General features: G+C 51.3%; 6 protein-coding genes across 7 annotated transcripts; 5 read left to right on the forward strand and 1 right to left on the reverse strand.

Annotated features, from left to right (window-relative positions):
* The first annotated feature begins 127 nt into the window (after window positions 1-127).
* Window positions 128-559, forward strand: H257_08705 (hypothetical protein). The gene is made up of 2 exons (XM_009834733.1): window positions 128-237; window positions 309-559. Exons 1-2 carry the CDS (start codon window positions 161-163, stop codon window positions 469-471), a joined length of 240 nt encoding a protein of 79 aa, XP_009833035.1. The 5' UTR covers window positions 128-160; the 3' UTR covers window positions 472-559.
* Window positions 560-986: 427 nt separating this feature from the next.
* H257_08706 (hypothetical protein) lies at window positions 987-3,324 on the forward strand (the record flags this gene model as incomplete). Its single annotated transcript, XM_009834734.1, has 8 exons — window positions 987-1,553; window positions 1,630-1,825; window positions 1,902-1,975; window positions 2,027-2,104; window positions 2,205-2,447; window positions 2,526-2,770; window positions 2,831-2,969; window positions 3,049-3,324. The coding sequence occupies 8 exons, from the start codon at window positions 987-989 to the stop codon at window positions 3,265-3,267; spliced, it is 1,761 nt and encodes a 586-aa protein (XP_009833036.1). The 3' UTR covers window positions 3,268-3,324.
* A 321-nt stretch (window positions 3,325-3,645) lies between these two features.
* On the forward strand, window positions 3,646-7,178 carry H257_08707 (hypothetical protein). The gene is made up of 10 exons (XM_009834735.1): window positions 3,646-3,667; window positions 3,725-5,212; window positions 5,415-5,543; window positions 5,614-5,840; window positions 5,929-6,010; window positions 6,062-6,154; window positions 6,256-6,401; window positions 6,479-6,537; window positions 6,621-6,832; window positions 6,901-7,178. Exons 1-10 carry the CDS (start codon window positions 3,665-3,667, stop codon window positions 7,081-7,083), a joined length of 2,622 nt encoding a protein of 873 aa, XP_009833037.1. The 5' UTR covers window positions 3,646-3,664; the 3' UTR covers window positions 7,084-7,178.
* Window positions 7,179-7,508: 330 nt separating this feature from the next.
* Window positions 7,509-9,214, forward strand: H257_08708 (hypothetical protein). The gene is made up of 7 exons (XM_009834736.1): window positions 7,509-7,699; window positions 7,801-7,944; window positions 8,026-8,107; window positions 8,243-8,419; window positions 8,497-8,556; window positions 8,630-8,978; window positions 9,033-9,214. The coding sequence occupies exons 1-7, from the start codon at window positions 7,539-7,541 to the stop codon at window positions 9,119-9,121; spliced, it is 1,062 nt and encodes a 353-aa protein (XP_009833038.1). The 5' UTR covers window positions 7,509-7,538; the 3' UTR covers window positions 9,122-9,214.
* On the reverse strand, window positions 8,970-11,737 carry H257_08709 (hypothetical protein). The gene is made up of 14 exons (XM_009834737.1): window positions 11,585-11,737; window positions 11,413-11,532; window positions 11,291-11,347; window positions 11,112-11,237; window positions 10,935-11,051; window positions 10,557-10,877; window positions 10,336-10,502; window positions 10,224-10,281; window positions 10,034-10,147; window positions 9,756-9,984; window positions 9,546-9,674; window positions 9,382-9,481; window positions 9,265-9,337; window positions 8,970-9,185 (listed from the first exon to the last, which is right to left on the reverse strand). The coding sequence occupies exons 1-14, from the start codon at window positions 11,723-11,725 to the stop codon at window positions 9,141-9,143; spliced, it is 1,797 nt and encodes a 598-aa protein (XP_009833039.1). The 5' UTR covers window positions 11,726-11,737; the 3' UTR covers window positions 8,970-9,140.
* A 795-nt stretch (window positions 11,738-12,532) lies between these two features.
* H257_08710 lies at window positions 12,533-13,960 on the forward strand. Of its 2 annotated transcripts, XM_009834738.1 has the most exons (4): window positions 12,533-12,879; window positions 12,936-13,315; window positions 13,396-13,690; window positions 13,831-13,960. In XM_009834738.1, the coding sequence occupies exons 1-3, from the start codon at window positions 12,557-12,559 to the stop codon at window positions 13,617-13,619; spliced, it is 927 nt and encodes a 308-aa protein (XP_009833040.1). In that variant the 5' UTR covers window positions 12,533-12,556; the 3' UTR covers window positions 13,620-13,690; window positions 13,831-13,960. The 2 variants fall into 2 exon arrangements, with proteins under 2 accessions (XP_009833040.1, XP_009833041.1); XM_009834739.1 differs by lacking the exon at window positions 13,831-13,960 and having other exon boundaries at window positions 13,396-13,804.
* The last annotated feature ends 283 nt before the right edge of the window (window positions 13,961-14,243 follow it).

Genomic DNA, 14,243 nt, shown 5'->3' on the forward strand with positions numbered 1-14,243 from the left:
GGACGTTGTGTCCAGGTATACTGAAACCAAGTGAATCAACGTGTTGGCATTGACTATTGCTCGATGGTGATTGGGGGTTGTTTCTGACTTGGTTTTAGTATACTGACCGTTGTATGGCCCGAGTTACTTTCCGATTTCCCTCCCGAAAGACAAAAGCAAGATGGAGAGCGCCGCCGACTTGAAGACGACCCCTGTGGATCCTCGTTTCCCCACCCAAAACCAAACCCAACATTGCTGGTAGGAAGAATATCAATATGCGACCGCGATGGAGAGCCTTGACGTCTCATGCGTGGATATGACGTACGTAGGGTCCGATACAACGAATGGGCGTTGTGCTTGAAGAAGAACGACGACGACGAAGACGCGTGCAAGCACAAGCGCCAATACGCCAAGTCCCTCTGCCCTGGTTCGTGGCTCGAAAAGTGGGACACGGAACGTGACGAAGGCAACTTCTCGGGTGTCCCCAAGTAAATAATCGTGTGTACTTCGGCGGCCCTTGCTGGATAGACGGCACCGTAGATTGCTATATGCCACTAAAACGCGCTGCAATATTCTTGGATTTGTCTTTAGAAGTGCTGGCCGGGGAGGTATTTGTGAGGGAGCAGTGTATTGCATTGATATGGCGGATAGCTTGAGATGAGAAGGGATCTACAGAAACACGAGGACCATGCGATCGTGCGGGATAGCTCTCAATGGTGTCGTGGTTGACACGTCATAGAGCAAGGCTTTTTTCCAGATATGTATCTCATTCACGTGTCCTGTGCATTCTCGCCGCCACGTCAAGCGCCGCTTGCTCGATTAGAAAATTCTTGACAAGGTCAAACTGTACTTTATTGGAAATTGATTGTCATGTAAATTGGCGTATCGATATATTATTATTAATAGTATCGTTGTATATTTGGGTATTACTATAATTAATTTACCACTAACTCTCCAGTTAAGTATTGTGTGTGTTGCCTCTGCAATCGATTCTGCGCGGTGGCGCCATGACGGTGGACTTTCGATGGTGCATGGCGATGCAAAGCTACGGTGGGGCAGGCGGGAACATGTGTACTGTCAGCGCCAACACCGGTATCCTTGCCGTAGCTATGGGTAGCTTCGTCGACCTGTATCTTTTGCAGGACATGGAAGAAAGTTCGATCCATCCTGATGGCACCATCTCGAGCAGCAGCGACGTGCATATCCCATTTGCCGCGCAAGTGTGTCTGCGCACGCACCTATGGAATTCTTTGTCGAACGAAACAGACAATGTCGTGGCCACATGCGTGCACTTCGTCGACAACACGCTGCTTGTGGGTACGTTGACGACACGTCGCGTGGGCTCGCAAATCGAAAGGACGGCATCTATCCAGGGGTTCCGTGTCTTTGGCGGGACGACTTCCGTGGTCACGCATCACGCATTCAGCCGACTATGGAAGGGTGGATTCACAAAGATCGTTGCATTCGAGTCAATGGGAGGTACTAGTACGGGAGTGTTCGTTCTCGCAGCAGGTCAGTCGACAACAACCTCCGTCGATGCCATAACGTGGACTGACCGATGCGTCTCCATCCATGTACGTACATACTCCTTTGTCAGTTGTATTTCCATCCTCTAGGACTAATTTATATGACGTGATCGGTCTTCTCCAGCACCACGCGATAACGTCAGCGCACGAGTCCATTGCGGCGATAGCATTTCAAGCGACAAACGAGGGTGGTGGCATCGGGTGGTTAGCCGTCGCCCATGCCGCTGGACTTGCCATCTACGGCATCCACAATCTTCACGGCTCGTCGTTGAAGTCCGATTCGGTCATCGCAACAACATTGACGAGTACCATCCATCGAGGTCGCGTACTCTACCCCTGCATATTGCTCGTTTGAATATCACCCTTGGGATGGATGATGCATCCTCGGATATGCAGGTGTACCGTTGACAGCGTTGGCATGGCAAGGCAGGACGTCCCTCTGCGCGGGCGCGGCCGATGGCGCGACCCTGGTACACCACCCCGCTCCAAAGGTGTGCGTCGTCATTGTGACTGACTGGTAGGTGTATCAAGTGATGACGTTGCCCCGTCCGGCCTTGATAACGTCATCATCACCAATCCCGAGTGTCCACCTCCGTCACGTACATAACGACATACTCAATGCATTGTTCCTTGGTGAATCCTACGCCTCTGATCTTACGAGAATGCCATAGATATATTCATTTTCGAGTATGTGTATAGGTGTATCCAGCTCGATTTGCACCCCCCGAGCCCCATGAAGGGGGTGCTATCGCATCAAACATGTCCATCACGCCAGCCTTCAAAGGCCACCGCTTCCTCCATCTTTCGGCGTCGCAGTTACTTGCTTGGTACGAGGACGACTTGTATGCATCGTTTGTCGTGTGGCCGACAGATCCATGGCCGTTGGTTGAACACGCCATAGCGTTGTTGATGCCGTCGTCATCAGCATCATCGCCACAGCACGTACGTAGCACCAACAATGCACAACTAGTATGCTTAAGAAGGTACTACAGTTCTACTAGTACTACTACTTGTTACTAGGGCTGGGCGATGACAGAACAGTGTCGGGGGATGGCATCAGTACCCATGGCGTTGCTGCCACGGTGGATATTCGACAGACATGACCTTTCTGAATATGTGGATCCACATGGACATGTGGTCGTACTTCTCACGACGCAAGCGTTGCGACTGGGGATGGTCATGCATCATCACCCAGATACTGTCCACCTGGAACAATCCCAGCTGCAAGCATTCATACCACAAGATGAGGTGATCAATCATGCACGGTGAGTTTGCTGTCACGAAATACATGACTCGATCTAGTGTTTACACATACTGTACTGCAGGGAAGCCACCACTGACGTACCGACGAGCGTTGTGGACGAGCCAAACACTGTGCAAAACCGATATGCGTTGCCGTCGCCCCTTCCGGTAGTATCCCCTTGCAACGACCCACAGACATGGACAAAGCAAGCATACCGGCAGGTACAGTACAAGCTACTAGTACTTACTAGTAGTACGCACACACGATGCAACAAGGCTCATGAACGTACTGTACTGGCAGCGACTGGATCACCTCCATACTCGCGTGGACTCTATGGGCCACACGATTCGAAGTCTTCGCTCGTCGTTTCAGTTGTTTACGAACGACGTCAACAACCACATGACAGCCATTACAATCGCATTGCACCAAGTCTTGGCCCTCCACGACGAAAGCGACGAGGTCGTTGCCCCCCCTCATTCCAATGACAACCAGGTTTACTGTAATGGAACTGAAAAATGAGTACTACTACTACGTAGTAAGTACTACGTAGTACAGTACCTCATTTCTACTTCGACGTACCTCGTAGTAGTATTACTAGTACTACAGTACTCTCGAGTACTGTACAGTAGTAGTTACTAGTAGTACTAAGTACTTCGCAGTATTAATAGGTACTTTTAGGAATAACGTTAGGTACTTGTGGTATTGTATAGGTACAAAACATGGCTGTTTGTTTATTCGGTTTAATAGATGAAATGTGCAATCATCCGTATAACAGTTACCGGTTATTGGTAGCAAAACGAGGATGAAGCGAGCGCGCGCTACTCCGACCGCGACCACGCACCGAAGCATCCGAGGTCCATCTGGACGAGTGTATCTCATTATGGATGGCTTGGATGGCGAACCGATTACCTCCACGATGGTACATCTATGACCTCGTTGCCTGCGTGAATCAAAGGAACCAACGACTTGACCATAGTGGGCCGCAATTGAATCGTACGAGGATCGTCAGACACCAACAAATCCCATGGTGCTGCCATCCTCCACGCAAATCGTTGAATCCCAGTCGGCTTTACTATGCGACGACATATGCCCCGAAAGTTCGGATGAACCGAGCGATGACGAAGACAGTCCTGGCAACGTCGACGACTCTTCCATCTCAGGTCACCTGCTACTGTCGTCGTCGAATCCACAGTCAGCCCCCCTCAGCCCACATCTCTCTGCGTCGGTATCACCGATTAAAGCCGCATCTCTCGAGCGAACTGTCCGCCAAGAACGCGTTCATGGCGTAGTTGGGACGACTCCATGTGCGACTGAAACCGAGGATACACCTGACGTCGAGCTCACCACGCCACCCGCCACTCACAATCCAGAGCCATGTCCATCCACAACGCCGCCTCGTCCATCGACAACTTCGCCTCGTCTATCGAATACCACCGTTGCATCCATCCATGAAGAAGAGTCGCGCCCCGTCGTGGCCAAGGAACCCTTAGATCTGTCGTTGCTTCCGGTAAGTCTATCGACGGACGATGATGCGCGTGGCGGTGCTGTCATCATGCAAGACCCACATGTCGACTCGAAACGGAACTCCCTTCGTATGCAAGAATGTGAGGCGAATCTCGTGGTTGTGCAGTCCCCACCACGACAGTCGACTCTGATGGATCAGACTCAGACTCTGGCGGCGGCGGACCATACCCCCATAGTGACACAACCAGATTCGAATCAGGTGGTATTGGCTCAGAATCAGACGTCGCCGCCGACGCCTCTTTTGCCTCCAATACGACCACAAGCTGCGTCGATGATTCCCATCGATTTGGGGGGTCCGGCTCAGACTGATGATTCCTCCTCCACTGTTCTGATTCCACCCACGTCAACCCTGTCGCACATCCACCACCCTCCCATCCGTAGCCAAGAACTGGACGCGGTGCAAGTCCTCGCGTCGCTCACAAGCGACTGCCCGTCGTTGGCGTCATGGCTACGCCTCGAAGGCGATGTCGATACCACCATGTTTGACGACAACTCGTACTACCACTCTCCACCGCCCTCTCCCGTCAGCCACGCTGAGCCCTCATGTCATCCGCCCATTCCACCGGCGCCTCCATGCCCGTCGGTCATTCCAAGCCTCATCGACGCCTGGCCCCGATCCCTTCGACGGCGATGCCACGTCATTCATCCCACGGCATCTTCGTCACAGCCGCTGCCGCCATCCGTCAAACCAGAATCCATCGTCCTTTGGATCCAAGAAACCTGGCGCGTCCATCACAACTATGCGCTGGCCGCCGCCGACTGGCTCCACGCGACGCACGACCTCCCGCTCGTCGCGTTTTGCGTGCTGCCGTCGAGCATGTTTTATCCGGAAGCCAGTCCCATGACAACCAATGACAACGGCATGCGGGCATCCGTGGCGTACATGCGGCGGCAGCTGCAAGCGCGAGGGATTCCCCTCCACGGCATCATACTCACTCATGTACGTACATCGTCGCAGCTCCGAACTCTCTATCCATTTGTGTTCCCATTCACTCAACCATCCATGTTATAAACGTTGTTGGAAATTGAGAGTATCTCTGGCACTCCAATATATACATCTTGCTGTTACTGTAGTATATCCATGTGGATCATCATATATTTTGCACTCAAATCTGTTTTGTCCTTGGATGGGGGGGATACAGGACAAGGATGGTGACGACGTGTCGTCGGCGCTTCTGTCGCTGCGCCCGTGGGCAGTTGTCACTGACGATGTTGTCGATGCCTATGGCGTGCCACCCGTGTTGGAGCTGCCGACCACCACTCTCTTCCTGGTAATAACTAGCTAGCTACTGTAGTTAGATGGGTTGTTGTTGTATATAATATGTGACATGGTGCAACTAGATGGACAGCACGTGCTGTGTTCCGTGGCGCACGTTTGTCGGAAACGCTGTCACATATTCCAAACACGAGTTTGAACGCGTGTGGCTGGCAGCGTGGGACGCCGTCGACGACGACGACAACCGGATCCCTTCACCCCATCGGCGGGATGGGGCATTTCCGGCTTCGTGCTGCAGTAGTAACCATCTACCGTGGTCGAATCTGGACAAGCCCAGTGCGTTCGATTTGAGGTATACATACATTACGTTGATCACGTCATCGCATGAGGACCATGCCAGCTTGTACCTGAGACGTGGGGCTATACCGGTATATATATAGTGAACGAACTGCCTTGTCGCATATGCACACGACGTGCGTCCAAGTAGGCACGACGAAGCCAGCGTTGCAGGAAGAACTTCATGTACATGTCTCATGAACGATCACGTCATCGAGATGACGTTATACTCCGTAGGGTCGTGGTGTGACATCGTGCCTTCCATTTCTACGCCATGGATCGCTCTCCGCCATGTACCTCTTGACCACTCTAAAGGCCACCTCCAACCAAGTACATAAACTACTAACACATCAACATCCCATGGATAATATGTTCAATGTGATGCCTTTCACTTCAAAGCCACAGACTTGATATGATGTTGTTCCTCTTAGGTGCTGTATTCGAGGGCCCTGACGCACTGTGTACTTGCTCGCGAATATGCAAAGTATGTTCTGCTGCGCCAAGTTGATGCTAGACATGACGGCAGCACCCTCGCCGCCTCTAACCCTCCATTCCATGCAGCAGCGTCGCGTCCGCTGTACGAACCCTTCTCGCTTGCTTTAACGACTACCTTATGCTGCAGTTCTGCGACAACGTGATGGGGCATTTACTTAGATGGGTGTATCGATCCCTCGTCGCTCAAGCTGTGACCCCACGTAGCACCCCCCTTCAAGGTACTTATGCGGTTACATGCCTTGATTTTGTTTGGCATAGGCTATTGTGACCGCCGTTTATAGTGGTAATATTGGCCTTGTAGACCCTGCACCAGCACTTCATAGCGAGAAAGAAGACCAAGTAGTAGTGTATCAGCTCCCCTATCAACTCGAAGCCAGTCGCAGCCCCGACCGTACTTGGAACGACATCATGACACACGTACGCCTCACGGGGTACGTCCATCCCGTGCTTGCATCGTACTGGGGTCGCCAGCTGTTGGGTCCCTGGAGTCCGTCTCCCGTTGCGGGACTGGGGGTACGTTATATATTTATATATATCGTATTATAGCGTAGTTATGACGATATGCATAACGTGTATTGTAGATGCTGGAAGGGTTGGTGATGCGGTACTCTATCGGCGCCACCGCAGACGTCGTGGTGCAGGTTCTGCTGTCCATGATCCACGACGACGCCACGGCGGACCTGTTGGCCGCGCAGACGGACGACCATCCGTTGTTGGTGCAACTTCGAGCTGCCGTTACCGATGCACCTCTGTCACATGATTAGAGCGAAAGGGCACGTTAAAAAAGTAGTTTAAACACATTGCGACCGTGAGTGAGAGATAGTAAACCTGCGCAATATTCAACTGCAGATTATTCGCACTATCGTTTGTTTCTAAGGCCAGCCCCAAAAGCTGGATCGATTGCAATGTGAGGTGGGCCCTTGTTAAGCCACTCTAGTAGAGTGGTTGCCAAGTGATATATGGTTACAGTCGTTCTATCAGACCCCCCGCCCTTCCTTCAGTCGCCAATAAAAGTGGTGCTACTCATAGACTAAGATGCAAGCATAGTCAAACCCATCGCAACCCCCAGCGCCTCCTGATGTGATGATTTCCGATAACACGAGATGCTCATGGTCGCATTGATTATATAGTAGTAGTTCGCTTTTGACTACAACCGGTGGCTATTTGCCGCTAAAAATAGACAGTCCCCTGCGAACATCCAGTGGGTTCAAGCAGCACGATGCTGTCGCTCAACTCGTACGGGCTAGCCAAGGCGTCCAACCAGCACCTGACGCTGCCCCGCCTAAATCCCCCCGCCATCCGCTCCTCCAACACCCTCTCGGTGGGGAAACTCGCTCAAGAACGACGAGACGTGCACCCATGGTACCGCACCACTTCGGGGTAACTTATGCAAAACACACATAGAGCCCCCCCTCCATGACGTTTGCTCATTGAATTGATGGAATATGTTCGTTATTGTATGGTGTGTTTATGCCTATTAGCTTTGAGTACGGTCGTCACGTCGACTTTCAAGACATTGGACTGAACGTGAGTCCTGTGAACCCCCACGCCAAGCACATGGACTTTACCCACGGGTTTCTGCAAGGCCCGTACACAGACTCTAGCCTTGGGTCGCTCGACATGAAGTGAGAATGACGTCCATCCAACTAACTACCCTACGAACGAACGACCGGTAGTCGACGATTTGACTCTTGATGATGGCATAGAAAGAAGCGCCTCGTGCTAAGCGACAAGTTGCGTGCCGAGCATAAGATTCGCATGCAAGCCAAGTTTGACGAGAAACAACTGGTACAACCAATTCCAGTCGTAGTTTGGTCGCGATGGCGAGGAGCTCGGGCTGGTCATACCCCCCCTCGTCTCCGTCGTCGCACGACCCAACACGAGTCATATGACGTTATGTGCACCTGCTTTGTCATGCTATAGCAACTCAACTTTAAGCGCGAAGTGCGGCGAGAATTGCGAGACAAACGGCGCTTGGAGCTCACCGAGAAAACCCACGCGAGTAGTGTGATTCAACGGCACGTTCGCGGCATGTTGGCGCGGACGCATGTCGCGGCGGCTCACAGCGCCCTCGCGCACGTCAGCGCCGTCCGGATTCAGGTAGACGTGTGATGATGATCATGTGGGCGAGAACGAGCCCCCTAGAGCCAGCGCTCTTGACGCCCCGTGTCGTGTAGTCGTTTTGTCGATCCAAAATGCGCATATACCACGCTAAATTGGCGCTCCAGCGAATCAAGGTTGTGTACCCCCTCCCATGTTTTGTCATCATTTCCATCAACGATTGATCACAATGGGGAAATATGACTCTAGGATGACCTCGCAGTCGACGCGGCGTGTGTGATTCAGCGCAAGATTCGAGACCATTTGGCGAAACGAAATGCACGGGCCGAGCTGCAGCGGCGGCGGGAGCAGCGCTCCAGTCGTCGCCAGCAGATCCAGAAGGAACTGATGGACGCCAGGCGCCGAGCCTCCGTGGCCATCCAGCGAATTGGACGAGGGTTAATCGTTCGCCAGCGCATGCGACGTCGGCGGCTTGTGGCGGACACGGGGGTGCCTAATCCATTCAGTTCCAAGCGAAAGCAGCCACCATTGCAAACTGCCCAAGTGCAGTCCAAGCAACAGTTCAAACAAGCAGCAGCAGCAGCTCCGTCCCCCGCCAGTACGTTGATGGTTTATATATATATATTTACGATACTTCTTCACATGAGTGTAGAACCACCGGGAAAGAAAAAAGCATCGGCGGTTCCCGCGCCAGCACTGCGGCGGTTGTCGTCTGTCGACAGCTCCCTCAACGACGCATAACATATGCAACGATGATAAATCATTTTCGAGCTTTGGCGAGCTTTTGAGTATACGTCGACATGTACTACGCGGTACATATCAAACCAAATTCCGAACGATCTAGAGTTGCAACGAGGGGGAATAGAGATAGGTGCCTTTCTTACCTTGGGGTACTTCTTGTCGTAAGCAGCCTTAGCTTTGCCTGTAAGTCCCCGCACTTCGTTTGAAGTGTATGTGCTACAAGGTTCGTTCATTGTCGGGCTTATTGTGGTACAACGTACCGGCCAAACACTGCTTTTTGAGATTGAAGCACCAAATCAGCTTGGAACGCTTCTTCCGCGGACGCGGTGACGTTGATCTGTGGGGCGTTGTCTAGGAAGGCTAGGCGAAAAATCACATGAAATGAACAATACCGTTCGGTTGCAGAAAAAAACATTCTTCGTACCGGATGCTATGGACTCTCGAAACGTGTCGACATGTCGTGCAAAACCATTGGCGGCGGCCGCGGCTGCCGTCTCGAGGGCGTCCCGTTGGTGCTGAATATGAACCCCATCTTCGGGGGAGCCAATAAACACTGTAAAGGAAACAGAACGACATCATGTGCTTGTTGACCATGGAAAGATGGATACCAGTATACACGAATGTGCAAACGTACAAGCGGTCAACGATGAGTGCAACTCGTTGACGAGCGGATTGAATGCATTTTCAACGACGAGGGGTTCCAACAGTGGTGCGACGTGACGCGGACTGGAGGTTGGGGAAAGTAGGGCAAGCCGGGCGCTGACGGGGGCGACTGATTGGTCGGTTCTGGGGGTTAATGTCATCATGTCGGGGGCTTTAGGGGGAGTTTGCGGTGGAATCACAATGGATGTTGGCTCATTCGACTAGGTTGACATTCATTGGGCATTCATAACCAACAGCACTAGTTCGTACGTAATTGGTATGAAAGTCCGTGGAGAGAGATTCCAGTTGCAAGTCCTGGCGGATGCTTGCAGACGCGTACTGGTCGATCCATTCTTGAATCTGCCACACTTGAACCGTGGGAGCCTATCATAAACCACCCCCCATCGATCATCATGACCTGTGGCGAAGGTAGCAGCAATACTGTTGACAGCAGGCTTACCAGCGATGTGATGGTGGCCACCGCGGCGGCGAACGATGTGCTTAGAACCCATTGTGGTCTAGATGCACAAGTCAGCAATTGGTGGCTATTGATGTGGACATCAACTTCGTACTGCAAAATGCTCAAGAAGGCAGCGCAGAGCTCAGGTAGCATCCGGCCATGCCCGACGAGAAGCAATTGGTCCCATATAAAGAGCAGCGTGTCGGGCGACGTATAGCCCACAAACAGTCGCTCGATATATGCTTCAAGTAGCTCCGTCCACGATGCCGTGGGGGTTGTCTGAAGTAACGTGATGAATATGACTGATGAACATTATTTTAAGACGTTCGGCACCTCTGACGGAAAGAGGGTCACAAGGGAGGTAGCGTACGATGCATCGACTGTGTTTAGACGATCAACGACGCGAGACACAAATGCTTTGTCCACAAAATGCGGACGGGGAACTATGGCCAGCAGGGTTGCGTACGCTTCGACGAGAGAGCTGGCGTCGGCATCAGGCCATACCAACAGCAGGGGAAGCACTAGCGAAAAGTACGCTTCCCCCAAGGTACTAAATGCTTGGGGGGTGATGGTGTGGATGTACGAGAGGGCTGTTTTCATGGCCATGTGGATATTTCGCGACGGGGGAACGCTTGGAAACGCGTCCAGGACTGCCTACGACAACACACAATTGAATATGCCCTAGTATTGCGTCCTTCGATGTCGACGTACTTGACACTTCACGGTAAACTGGGCATCCAGCACAGAAATGGTGCCGATGCGATTGGTCACACACTTGGACTCGAACTTGAATCGTGTGGTGGGGTCGCTCAAAAACAACTTCCACGCCTACAACATGGCGTCGTTCGAAGCATGATTATATGCAGTTGGTACAGTAGTGATAGTTACCTGAGGTCGAAAGGGTGGTGGAAACGGATGGTTGAACAGCAGGCGGAGCATACTGCGCTGCTCAGCTGGAAGGCCCTGGACAAGTAAACTCGCGGCTTGGGCTGCCGATTGCAAGGCCAGAGTTTGCTACAACCATATTCCACAGTCATGAGCAACAATATTACAGCGAAAAGATAGACCTTGGTAGCTGCGTTTCCTTCTTGTGCAAATGCAATGTCAACGTGCATCGCTAGTTGCTACAACGACCGCAGATACGTTGTTCAGACGATAATTGCGTAGCGAATTCATGATATTTACACACGTTATCCATGGTCCGCGTCAATCTCTTCAGGAAGGCTCCGTATGCATCGTGCTGCATCAGCTCGATCTCCACCTGCGCCATCAACATTACGCGCTCGTCTGTGGTGAGGTCACCAAAATGCTACCAGTGATATGTCACGTTGATTGCAATGGAGTTTGTACGGTAAAGATACCTTTGTTTTGCTTAGTTTCAACCTGCCTTGAACTTGTACGTAGACAGCATTCATCAACACGTTCCACTCGTCGCTAGAGGTCAAGTCTGCCTTAGTCCTGTCGAGCCAAGTTGTCGGTGCATGGGAGCCTTCTCCTTGCATTTATTTTCGCACGACTTCAATATGTGGATACGTACGCCCATTGGTGCGTTTTGACCAATCCCCAATGGCGACCTTTGGCAACAGCAAATTGCCCTTTCTCTTTGTTAACGTTTCCCGTTAGTTGGTCCTTGATAAAATGGTGGCGCTAGCAGCCACCAATACAAGCGTTATCACTCGTGCGGCAATTGCTCATCATGTCCAGATCGAAGTACTCCACTGGATGCCACCTGAGGATCGCTTGCGCTTTGTCCAGAAATAAAAAAAGGACCGAGTTCAACAAAACTGACAGCTGTGAACTAATCATTTAATACTCGAAAATTCATTACTGCTCCTAAGCTCTAGTTCTACGTATGGTGCAAGTCACCTAAAGACTACAAAGAAATGCCTTGACTTTCGACAGCTATTCCAACTTTGTATTGATATTATTTAGGAAAATATACCGTAATAACGATAGAACTGGACAAGCCCAACAGAAGTTACGGTTCAGATTTTCGATTGGTGAAAAATTGATCGAGTAATAGAATTTAAACCAACCGGCCTTTTTGGCCGAAAAGGAGTATCAAGTATATCTTGCTTGGTCTTTGTATACAGCACTTATCCGTACGAACGTTTTCATTGTATCCGGATTATTAACAATGTTTAACCTAATTACCAGGTAAAAAACGTAACTAATAATGATTTAACGTCAACATTTCGTGGGTTTAACTGAAAGAACCGAGGCGTTTAATAGTAAAACGTCTCCTCCTGAGGATGGCCGAAATCGGTAGTCTTTAGATGACTTGCACCATAGTATACCACTCTACTGGTAGTGTTTTGAAGCATCATTTCAATATGGCAGGCAGCAGCACCATTCACACGGAGCGCTTGGACGAGAATGCTGCAGTTGCCAGTTCCGTTGATGTAGCTACAGACTTGTCGTCGCGATCGTTGATATCTTGTGCGATCGAAGTGCTGACGACGAGCTGCGCCTTTGCCAAAGCCTCGAAAACTCATGCGTTTGCAACTGCGTGGCAGTCGGGCGAGATGACCGTCATCATGGGGCCTCTCGACGACCTCGGCAGCGTTCCAGATGCGCCGTCCCGTCCAGACTATGTGCGCATTGTGGGCAAGAAGGAAAAAGTAAAGCAGGGCAACCGGAAAGCCTTCGCCCACAGGTACCCAGACTGACACTGTCAGCATCATCGAGCCAGTATCCCCATTCGATTCGTAGCGTGGCCCACGCAGAAAGCTACGCGATCGACTTGATGTGGGACATGATCTGCCGGTTTGGCCCGTCCAACGACATGCCTCGATCTTTTTACGACGACTTTGTTCGGATTGCGTTAGAAGAGTCGCAGCACTTCACGAGCTGGGCCACGCGGTTACTTGATTTTGACTCGTTCTACGGCGACTTGCCCGGTCACGATGGGCTCTGGGACAGCGCCGCGGACACGGCAGACGACGTCCTCGCCCGCCTGGCGCTCGTGCATCTCGTGCACGAAGCGCGGGGACTCGACACGTATCCGATGGCTGTGGCTCGATTCACCAAGTGCCGCGACGACACGACTTTGACGTTTATGGCCAAGAACCACGCTGAAGAAGTCACCCACGGTAGGCTACCAACGGGCTTTTTCGATTGGTCGGTGGGCCATGACGAGGGGGATGCTGATTGTGGTGTCTGACGTGTGTAGTGGAAGCGGGGGTGCGCTGGTTCAGCTACATATGTGCATTGAAAGACCAGCCAGTGCTGCCGACGTTTCACAGACTCGTGCGAACGCATTACAGAGGACACCTCCTGCCCCCGTTCAATACACCAGCGCGAGATCGAGCTGGCATGACCGAAGCATGGTACCTACCACTGACCACCGAGACTCCTTTCGACGACGCACAAACACAAGGGTTGTTGCAATCGTAGTTGGGGTACTTATCAGCGTGTTATTGGCAGTCGTACATTTCATGGTGAACAATCCAAGATTGTCGTACACAGTGAGTGGCTAGAACCAGACTAGGGGAATCGCTGGTGCAATTGTTTTGTGCATATCTCACAAGATATTCATTTCTACACCTCACATCCAAAGAACGTTTTTTATATGGCGTTTACACTTGTTAGTTATGAGCACATGTAGGTGGCATCCGACATCAAACCGACAAATTTGGAGCCGATAATTGGATAACCGACAACTTTTTGAATTTTGATTGGTCAGATATTTTATAGGCAATCTGATTGGGCGATGTAGTTGTCGGTTGAGCATAATACGGTTTTTACACGACCGGCATCCGGTTATAAGGTTTCGTGCACGACGAGCGTCGGGCAAATTCCGTTTCCATCGAGAAATTATGAACCCATAAATACAAATATCAAGATATTTGAATTTGACGTGGTATAAATCGAATTTGCACGACGCCCGTCAGGCTGTAAGCTAAGCATTTCTATTGGCTATAATGTGCAAAACCACAAAGGTGGTCAAACTCCATCCAGCCACGACAATTTGGAGATAGAAATGCCATGCGACTGATGGAACTTGTTTCAGTAACGTGA

This window comes from Aphanomyces astaci (genome assembly GCF_000520075.1).
Source record: "Aphanomyces astaci strain APO3 unplaced genomic scaffold supercont1.20, whole genome shotgun sequence".
In the NCBI taxonomy this organism is placed as follows: domain Eukaryota; phylum Oomycota; class Saprolegniomycetes; order Saprolegniales; family Verrucalvaceae; genus Aphanomyces; species Aphanomyces astaci.

Coding starts and splice junctions, on each gene's coding strand:
- H257_08709 (XM_009834737.1), bottom strand. CDS start 11,725: ATGCAAGGAGAAGGCTCCCATGCACCGACAACTTGGCTCGACAGGACT. Junction 11,052..11,111: donor CACCACCCTTTCGACCTCAG/GTAACTATCACT, acceptor GCCATGTTGTAG/GCGTGGAAGTTGTTTTTGAG. Junction 10,148..10,223: donor TGGCCACCATCACATCGCTG/GTAAGCCTGCTG, acceptor GGTTTATGATAG/GCTCCCACGGTTCAAGTGTG.
- H257_08710 (XM_009834738.1), top strand. CDS start 12,557: ATGGCAGGCAGCAGCACCATTCACACGGAGCGCTTGGACGAGAATGCT. Junction 12,880..12,935: donor CGGAAAGCCTTCGCCCACAG/GTACCCAGACTG, acceptor TTCGATTCGTAG/CGTGGCCCACGCAGAAAGCT. Junction 13,316..13,395: donor CGCTGAAGAAGTCACCCACG/GTAGGCTACCAA, acceptor TGACGTGTGTAG/TGGAAGCGGGGGTGCGCTGG.
- H257_08705 (XM_009834733.1), top strand. CDS start 161: ATGGAGAGCGCCGCCGACTTGAAGACGACCCCTGTGGATCCTCGTTTC. Junction 238..308: donor AACCAAACCCAACATTGCTG/GTAGGAAGAATA, acceptor TGACGTACGTAG/GGTCCGATACAACGAATGGG.
- H257_08708 (XM_009834736.1), top strand. CDS start 7,539: ATGCTGTCGCTCAACTCGTACGGGCTAGCCAAGGCGTCCAACCAGCAC. Junction 7,700..7,800: donor TGGTACCGCACCACTTCGGG/GTAACTTATGCA, acceptor TATGCCTATTAG/CTTTGAGTACGGTCGTCACG. Junction 8,979..9,032: donor AGCAGCTCCGTCCCCCGCCA/GTACGTTGATGG, acceptor ACATGAGTGTAG/AACCACCGGGAAAGAAAAAA.
- H257_08707 (XM_009834735.1), top strand. Junction 6,155..6,255: donor TAAAGGCCACCTCCAACCAA/GTACATAAACTA, acceptor TGTTCCTCTTAG/GTGCTGTATTCGAGGGCCCT. Junction 6,402..6,478: donor GCAGCAGCGTCGCGTCCGCT/GTACGAACCCTT, acceptor GCATTTACTTAG/ATGGGTGTATCGATCCCTCG.